General features: G+C 33.1%; 1 protein-coding gene across 1 annotated transcript; it reads right to left on the bottom strand.

The window, feature by feature from the left end:
- Positions 1-667: 667 nt before the first annotated feature.
- On the bottom strand, positions 668-9137 carry LOC100242705 (dnaJ protein homolog 2). The gene is made up of 8 exons (XM_002275882.5): positions 8960-9137; positions 6526-6756; positions 5586-5751; positions 5317-5458; positions 2125-2258; positions 1876-2018; positions 1297-1495; positions 668-1198 (listed from the first exon to the last, which is right to left on the bottom strand). Exons 2-8 carry the CDS (start codon positions 6673-6675, stop codon positions 873-875), a joined length of 1260 nt encoding a protein of 419 aa, XP_002275918.1. The 5' UTR covers positions 6676-6756; positions 8960-9137; the 3' UTR covers positions 668-872.
- Between the last annotated feature and the right edge of the window lie 689 nt (positions 9138-9826).

Here is a 9826-nt window from a genome sequence, read left to right as displayed (position 1 = left end):
AAAACCTTAATTTTAATTTTAATTTTTATACAAATCTTAATTAATTTAATGATTTAATTGTTTAATTATAATATGTATATTTAGTGTCCATAATTTTTGGAACATATAAATTTTAACATAATTAATTTAATTATTTATTTTTTAATTATAATATATTTTAAGTAAAAGATAAAATAGTTTTTTTCTATAAAATTAATAAATTTGTATTTGATTGAACATTCTCTTTGAAAATGACTCAATTTAATAAATTGTTTATACCAATATATGTTAGTGCATGATTCTTGAATGTGAAAACTGAAAACATTTTATAGAATGTTTCCTTGGTATATACATACTTCAAAATATTAGATGGTATGAAAATAGGTTATTCTGGGGAGTGTTTGGTTGCTCAAACAAACAAAGCCTTTTTGTGGGAAGCTCAACTTTGCTTTGTAGCAAATTGAGATCCTATTCATGAACCACCCCTTCAAATAATTGGCAAGTTATGGACTTTCATATGTTTGGCAGGCCAGAAATTGGCACCACCCCTAATGAACATTCAGATCGGGCGATGGGAGCCATCCATGCAAATATCAACTTCCCACCCATGAGGAGAGACTTTCTGGAAATTGTTAATTACAGTCTTTCCGAATAAAACAACAATCACCTTCATCCCCAAGCCATTAAATTTTTAAGCAAATTAATGATTTGTATATGATAAGGTTGGACCTTAATTCTACTGTAGGAAGTTTGTGACAACTGTAACCCAATAACATGAGATTCAGGAACGAAAAAATTGCCTATATTATGGTTTAAACAAGAAAAATAATAAGATGCAGAACTGCGTACAGATTCCTAAATCCAAACATAGAGGATGTCCTCTTATGACCTTTTCATTGCTGGGCGCACTGCACCCGAGGTGCCCCAAAATCATCATCGTCCTCATCATACGCCTCGTGTTGCTGTTGCTGCTGCTTCCGCCTCATCTCTTCCTCGATGTTCACATCATACAATGTTGTCTCCTCAGCCTCGTCTACCTCCATTGCTGATATTTGCTTGCTCCGCTTTTGAGGTAGGATCGACTCCAAAGCCTTGCATTGATCAGGGGATAGAATTCCAGACTCTGGGAACTCCACATCAAAATGGATGTAAAGCTTACCCTTCATGAAGGGTCTTTGGTGGTGCGGCATTCCCTCATCATTGATTGCTTTGTATTGATCTGCATCCATGAAAGTACCAAGGGATGATGAACATATTGAGGAATAATGTTTTCATCCAAGAGCAAGTACAAGGGAAATTGCTTTTAGTGATTTTTACCTGGTTTGATGATCTCGCCAGGGTTTGATTTAATCAGAAGCTGCCTGCCATCAAGATGAGTCAAAGCAAACTGAAACCCACAGAGGGCCTCCGTTAAACTGAGGGTATGCTCTACGTAGAGATCGTCATATTTCCGCTTGAACTTGGCATGGTCCTTCAGTTGCAACACAAAAACAATGTCTCCCGTAATCGTATCAGGCTGCAAATGACATGAACAGGGTTACTATTGTCATCCCTAAAAATATTAAGAGTGTCTATCCAAAAAGATGAAAAACATGATGAAATATAAATTGACCCTGGCCTACATTCACAAAATTGAATACATCTGTACCAACAAATTGCCTGTTCTGGCATTCTTTAATGACAAACTAGACATGATCAAAATCTTAACTCCCTGATACACCTTTTCCATTCTGATTGTCCTCATGGAATCCCACATATCAGTTAATTTTAAAGACCAGCATATTAAATTTCTGAATTCATTCACAACAATGTTTACGCCGTCTTGCCAGGTGGGTAAGGTTGAACAAAAGACCCCCAGCTTGAAGCATTCAAAACAAAAATCTTAAAATCACTTACCGCTTGATCGGCTTCTCCTTGAAACACAATCCTCTCACCATGCTGCATTCCCTTCTCAACATGCACCTCCAGTACCTTCTTTTCCGTACTAACCTTGTTTCCTTTGCACTGGGGGCACCTATCTCTCTCACTAATAACCTCACCTGAATCAACCAAATAAGATACAGGCATAAAAAATTTTGAAAAAATTAAGGAAAAAAAATTTGAAAAACAAAAAACATGAAACAAAAATAGGTTTCAGTTAATTACCTGACCCTCTGCATTCATGACAGACATGTTGCATTTGTTGAATCATGCCTGGTGCAATCTGTCGGGTTGTAATCTTCATTCCTGAACCTTGGCAGCCATAACATCTCCCAGATGCCCCACTCTTTGAACCTTTTCTGAAATATTTAAGGATGCCTCAAAATCAATTGGTAAATATGATCATTCCAGCGTTTCTTGGCAAGACCAAGCACCATTCATAATTCTAAATCAGTCAGGCAGGTACAAACTCAACGTGTCGCTTGACCACAAAACTTTTTTATTTGGCAATGCACGGAACAAAAATCTTGGGGAAAAAGATTGAGAGAATAAAACTAAATAGCAGATTTATGAACAGGAGCAATGTCTCCAGCCTTAGAAACTTTTCCCCTCAGGATGGCTCAAGGACCAAATTCTTTCAAACTGTATTCTAAGCAGGCAATTGCACCAGTTCTTTAGAGTAGAGATTTATCAGTCAACCAACTACCTTCCACAATCACCTTAGCTTACTAGGGGGTGTCGCTTGGATTGGATAACATAACACCAACCCAACTTAAAATTGGTTTTTTTTTTTTTTATAGACTAATTATGAAGCGAAAAATTGATAATGAATATCCAAATTTCTAATTTGCTTTTTCAGACGTTGAAACTGCAGATATGAAGCATCTGGAACTCTGACATAATCATCCAAAAGGCTGGGAGTGTGCCAGCTTCCACTACATAAAAATTAAGCAAAGGATGATAAAACAACGGTTCTTCCTTGTTATGCAGCTACAAGGCAACTAATAATGGAACAATATTGAAAATAATTACATAAATGCATGCCAGATATCATCTTTTCAAGAAAACCAAATATTTATATCCTAACAGAAGATACTAGTATCTTCACAAACAAGAATTTTAAGTCTGCAATGGACATAGAAATGTCCTCAAGTTTTCTGCTTTAGGTGCAGGACTATAAATGAAGTTACTTCATCACCCAATGGTTCATTAGTTGGCAGTAATGTCCGCATATTTCCCTTACATGCTGAATATATAATCTAGAATAAAGGATGGAAATAAAACTTGCAATAAAGCTTGAAAATCTGATAGTAATCCATCAGGAAATCTAAGGAGTGACTCAAACAACACAAAGGTACAAGATAGAGCATCTCCAGGATATGATTGAATCCCTGAGGTTAAAATCATGGTTACGATTTGTGGGGAAGTCAGATGTAACACAAAGGGTGCAAACCACTTCACTAAGGATGTTGTATTGATAAGCCAGGTGAAGTAAAGGTCAGGGCATCAGCACACCATACTTCTAATTTATCTATGACCATATATAATTAATAATCTATGTTGCATGGGTTTGGGTGTCAGGTGTGTGTCAAAATGTCTAGGTGTCTGATTCTTCACATGTACAAATTTTAGAACATGGGAACTTGGCTAAAACGGATAACATGTATGTAAACCTAGATTCGACATAATAAAAGGAGAAGAATTAAGACAAATGAAATAGAACTCAATGAACAGGAAAAATATCTTTAATAAGGATTCACCCTCTCTCTTTTATCCCTATCTTTTTTCTTTTTTGTCCCCTCATCTCTCACCCATAAATATTTCTTAGTAAACTGTCTTTTATGTAATTATTTGTTAAAGAAGTTGAAAATTAAAAAAAAAAAAAAAAAAAAATCCCAAAATCAAATAGTCATATCCAAAGCAAATTAAGAGTATCTGACAAGGATCCCACACCAACATCTATGTTGTGTGGTGTTCAAATGGGGACGTTGATTCATATTTTCTACTATGAAATCAATGAAACAAGAACTTTTATCTTCATGTTTTCCTTTTAGGGCCTCCCTAGTGTGCTCAATGAGAATCGGTGTCAAATAAACATCAATAAACCAGTTTCCATGTCTATGCCCTTCTTATTGAGCAGACAACATATAATCCTAATTTAATATATTACATTGTTGTTTCTCATCTAAAAAAATAGAGCATACAACATGTATGATCCCAAAAGATATAACTATTTATATATATAACAAAATTTTGGTCCCAAAGTGTTGGGAAGCATTATCATCCTAGATAAAAGTTAAATTAATTAGTTCTGTCCAAGGTTTAAAGAATCAGAAAATATCGCCAAAATTTCGGCAAAGAATCGGTTATCGGTGGTAGCCAAAAACGAAATCAGCCACCGATAATAAGTTGGGCGAAAAATCACCCAAGAATCGGAGATTTCAACGATATTTCAGTGAATTCCCGATATGTCGTCAAAAATATCGCAACTAGGGAGCACATGCGTGTGGGGGAATAGCGCCATAAAAAAAATCGCCAATTTATTAACTATATATTGACGATTCTCCGACGATTTTTTTTTTTAAAAAAAAAAAACCCTTTTTTAAAAATAAAAAAAATTATCTGTGTTTTTTTTATTTTTTTTCCAATTTATCTTTTATTTTAAATTTATATAACTCTTTATTTTATATTATCCTTTTATTTTTAATTATTTTTTATATTTATCTCATTAATCCTATTTTTAAAATTACTATCACTTCACTTTACTTTTTTTTATATATATCCTTCTAATTTTATTTAATTTTAAATGTTTTTATTTTAAAATATTAAAAATATAAATTTATTCAAAAATTGTTAAAATATAAAAAAATAATAATGAAATTCAAAAATTTTATAAATTAAAATTAATTTGATAAAATAAATTTTTAATATAATTTTTAATTATTTAAATAAATTAATGTTCATAGCAAAAATTGTCACCACAAATTTGTAACAAAATTTTAGAAATTAAATCTCAAATAAAACATTTTATGTAAATTGATTTAATTTTTTATTTAAAACATAATAAAACATGTTTTAATAAGTGGTTTTTAATTTTTAAAATAAATGAATATAAATATATTAAAGAAATTTAAGTTAATATTTTCTTAAAAAAATTGATAAACATCATCTTTGATCATACCTATATCAATTATACTTACAAAATAACTTTAATACGTGTATTCTTGTTTATTTTATCATTTTTTGAAGTTTTTCTAAGCATTTTCATGAATTTCTAATAATTTTTGTCCAACTGATATTTTTAATATATCTGTGTTTACCGATATTTCAAACCTTGGTTCTATCAATCAATTGATCACATGACTAGCCAAGGATAATACGAGTCAATACTATGAAAAGCTAACATAGAGGACATACCCTTTACATTTTGGGCACATAACATTCCTTGATAGAGATAATTTCTTTGATGTGCCATTATACAAGTCCTCCAAAGAAACCTTCAAAGTATGCACAACATCTTCACCTCGTTTCTGCCTTCTTCCTCTTGAGCTACCACCACCTACAAAATTAGATACTTGGGAATCAGTAAATATATAATTGAAAATTTCTTTAAAGGTAGACAGGAAATAAGTACACATTTGAAAAAATAAATAAAGATCAAGAAATTTAAGTAAGCATCCTCTTACCACCAAAAGCTCCTCCACCAAAAAATGATTCAAATATATCAACTGGATTATGAAAGCCACCACCTCCTCCCATTCCCTCTTTAAGCCCATCTTCACCATATTGGTCATAGATTTCTCTTTTATCTGGATCGCTAAGAACATCATAAGCTTGAGACAACTCCTTGAACTGATACAAAAATATAACAACTATACAAGTTAAAAAATAGGAATAGATTAGAGAAACTCTTTTGCTAAGAAAGTTTTGAATTGCCTTGCACAGGCATAAGATCCCATGTTTAGTTGCATTATTTGGTTCGTGTGACTCACTATTTACATGAGAAGCACAGAACTTTCTAAAAGCGACCATTCAGATCTCCTTTTTGACTAAAATTTCTTGGTTCAGTCTCCAGTATCACTTTGAACCAACAAATAGAAAGGTCTAGAAGGATGCTAATAAGGAAACCTCCTTTTTAGGCTTGCTTGTTAAAAAGGATTTCATTGGTAATGAAAAAATTCACATTTCCCAACTGAACACTGATGGGGAGCTTTTAGCTCAATAGTCAACAGATATCCCTCCAGTCTCAGTATGTTGCATTCATTAAATGTTCATCCGAAGTTATAAACCCCTTTTTTTCTGAAGGGAAGGGATATAATAGAGAATGGTAAGAAATAATGGACATAAGTGATGGACATTAATAGATTCCCAAGAACCTGTCAACCTGTAATCCTAGTGTCATCTGATCTCATAGTTTCTCATGGGACTTGGAGAATTGGGAGGCCAACTTAAAGGCAAGTTTGCCAATGGTATTGTATAATGTTGATGTTCATGAGATAAAAGACATCAGAGAAAATGTTATTGAACTCGGGTAGTTCATTCACATAGGAGATCTTTAAAAAGAATTTGTAACTGTAATTGTGGTGGTTATGGTGGCTTTGGTGGTCTAGGTTTATAAGGATTTACCTTCTCCGGGTCTCCACCCTTGTCTGGGTGGTTCTTTATGGCAGCCTTTTTATATGCCTTCTTCAGTTCATCTTGATTGGCATTTTTTGAAACTCCAAGAATATCATAGTACTTGGTGCTATCACTCCTCCTTGGGGGACGCCCGAACATGATTGAAGCACTTCAATAACCTACCACTTATGCAATAAAGGGGCAAATCCACGAACTAGACTCCAACAATGTAACACAGATCTAAAAAGATGAAAAAATAGAGTAAGAATATCTATATGAAAGATATCAAAAATGTAAAATATAGCTTAGAAATAAACCCAATATAATCAATATATAAAAAAGGCAAAATGAGAAAAACAGCAGGAGAAGAGAAACAACATGGCATGAAGACATTCCATGAGCCTAAAGAAACACCCATCAATCTATACTATCAGTCCATTACTTTAAGTGAATAAAGAATGATTATCTCATTTAAGGCATGTTTTCACACATTGTGAAAAAATTGTCAACACTCAAAAGACTTCTCTACCATTAGAGGAAATCTAGGAAGGTGGAGTTATACTTATTACAATTATTTTTTTATAAGATGCAAACCTCATTAATGATGCAAATGAGGGGGTGAATCACATGTGCGTGAGGGCCTAGCATACAGAACCATCGAAAAAGGAAACATGGAAGAGAAAATTTGGACATTAGGTTTGGATGGCTAACCATGAAGGGATTATTTCGGTGGTGGGGTTATTCAAGTGGGACCATTTTTTTGCCCCTCATTCCTTTCAAAAATGGAAATAACAGGCTGCCGGGACTGCACTTTCAAATTGAACTGCTAATAACTTCATCTCTCAACACTATTAAGTATTTATGTCTAAAGTTATTTTTCTTAACAAATGAAATCCCACAGTCAACAAGCAAGTGCAACCAGATGGGAACCGTAGTTTTAAAAAGCACAATGCACACCTAAGGCACAAAAGTCTTATAAGGCTTAGGCGCAACACAAATCATGCGCTTGATTGAAATGAAACGCAACCTAGGGCGCATGCCAAATTTATAAAATATGATCCAAAATTCAATCAAAACAACAAAATTCAAGATTTTAGGCATTTAAAAGGATCATCCAAAAAAAATAAAGAAAATATACAAAGTTTTAATATTCACATAGACATTTCAAGAATAAGAGTTTTGTGAGAGAAAAAGAAAACAGACAAGGCACGCCTCTCCAACAAGACATAAGCCTTGGCAGGTCAGGCGCTATAGGCGCTATAGCTGGTTGTGCCTTGGGCTTGAGTGCACTTTTAACAACTATGATGGGAACAAGGAATTACCAGCAAGCTTTGTTCATAGGAAATTAGTAAATTACACTTAGTGTCCCTTCAGTAAATTATATATCACAGCATGAAACTAAAGAGGAGAATGCCATGTCTCCATACATGGTATGCTTCTCTTTGTGACAATTAAACAATTTTTATTAATCAAAAAGGAACGAGCAAGCCCAATTTAAATGACAACAGATATACAGTATGTACCAAAAGAGATAGCATCTGTCAGTGTTGAACATTAGTTGTTAGCTTTCCTCATAAACATACAACACAAAGATCCAATAAAAATAAACATGTGTCACCACCCTCCACATATAGTATAAGTGCTGAAGATTACAACTATTGTTACCTCACACTCACATTATGATATTCTTTAAACATTCTTCCAATAATATTATATCAATAAATCGCAATTGACACAATATGTTGTACAGACAGTTTCCTCTAGGCAATTAAAAATAGCCAGAGATTGGAAAAAAAAAACAAAAGAATTGATTTTGCAAAAATAAATAAATAATTCACAAATAAATAATTTATTAAGGAGTTTAGGTGAAGACCCTAGTTAATAAATAACATTTATTAAGGAGTTTAGATGAAGACCCTGAATTTCAATTATAATTAATGATGCAAATAAAAATCGAAATTTGAACATACACAAAAAAATCTGAATAATTTTCTAAAGAAACATATAAGACCCAAATTAAAGACCATAGAAGAATCGATCTGCAGATTCTGAAACAAAACTATGATCTAAACCCATCAAGATCTAACTTATAAACATACAGATTATTAAATCTCCAATTAATAAACCCAACCCCTAACATCCAATTAGGGTTTGGTAGATTCAAAACTTACCAAACAATTTATACACCTGAAAGCCACAACCGATCATAATCTGACCCAAACAACAATAAAACAACCAAAAAAAAATGAAAAAAAGAAACAGCATTTTATATGAATCTGAGCGCCTGAGAAAAAAGAGGGATCTAAGCAAAATCGATCGAATTAAACAACAGAAAGAAAAAAAAAAAAAAAAAAAAAACCTAAAAATCGACACACAATCAGAGTACAGTTTCATAGTTATCATTAAATCGATTGAAAGAAGAGAGAAAGATACACATACGTACCAGCTATTTCCAGAGAGAGAAACTAGAGAGAGCGTGTAGAGAGAGAAAGAGAACTCTCTCAGGGTCTCTCCTCATACAAAGCGGGTTGTTTGGCTACAAGGTTGACCACCTCTTTTTATAGGAAAGGAGGAATAGTAGGGGGGTAAAGTTACGAGAGGGTGAGGAACACCTAGTCTAGATTGGTTGCTGGTTGGAAGGAGAAAGAAATGTTGACTTGGTTTTGTCCTTGAAAAGACTAATTCTCATTGGCGGTGGAACCTTCCTATCTCACCAGCCCGTGAGGATATCAGCTTTCTAAAAGTAATATATTTTATTAAAATAGTTAGATTCTAGGGGCCTGGTCGGGCAGCGCTGAGTCAAAATCTGAACCGTCCGTTGTGAGAGATCTGACGGCAACCATAACCTATAGTGATTTTAACTTTTAAGGCAGCTGTTGGTGTGAGGCAGTGGAGTTGGAGGTTGAAACATCGGTGGTCGCATTTGACGGCTCTATTTATTTATTTATTTTACTATATTTAATTATTAAATTAAATTACATAAATAAGCTTTAGGGTTACTTTTCCACAATATTTTTTTTACTTCCTATTGGTTATATGGGGTGAAATATTAAACTTAAGATCATATAAGATGAAATCCGGTGAAATCTAAATCATTTTTTTTTTTCCTCCCTATTTGATATATCAGGTGAAATATTAAACTTAAGATCATATGAGATGAAATCGGTGAAATCTAAATATATATAATTTTTTTACTCCTTATTTGATATATCGGGTGAAATATTAAACTTAAAATCGTATAGGATGAAATCGGATAAGATCTAAATCAATGAATCGATGATACAAATAAATAAAATCAAAATATAAATAA

This window comes from Vitis vinifera, chromosome 15, assembly GCF_030704535.1.
Source record: "Vitis vinifera cultivar Pinot Noir 40024 chromosome 15, ASM3070453v1".
Lineage (NCBI taxonomy): Eukaryota > Viridiplantae > Streptophyta > Magnoliopsida > Vitales > Vitaceae > Vitis > Vitis vinifera.
This window is presented reverse-complemented; position numbering and strand designations above follow the sequence as displayed.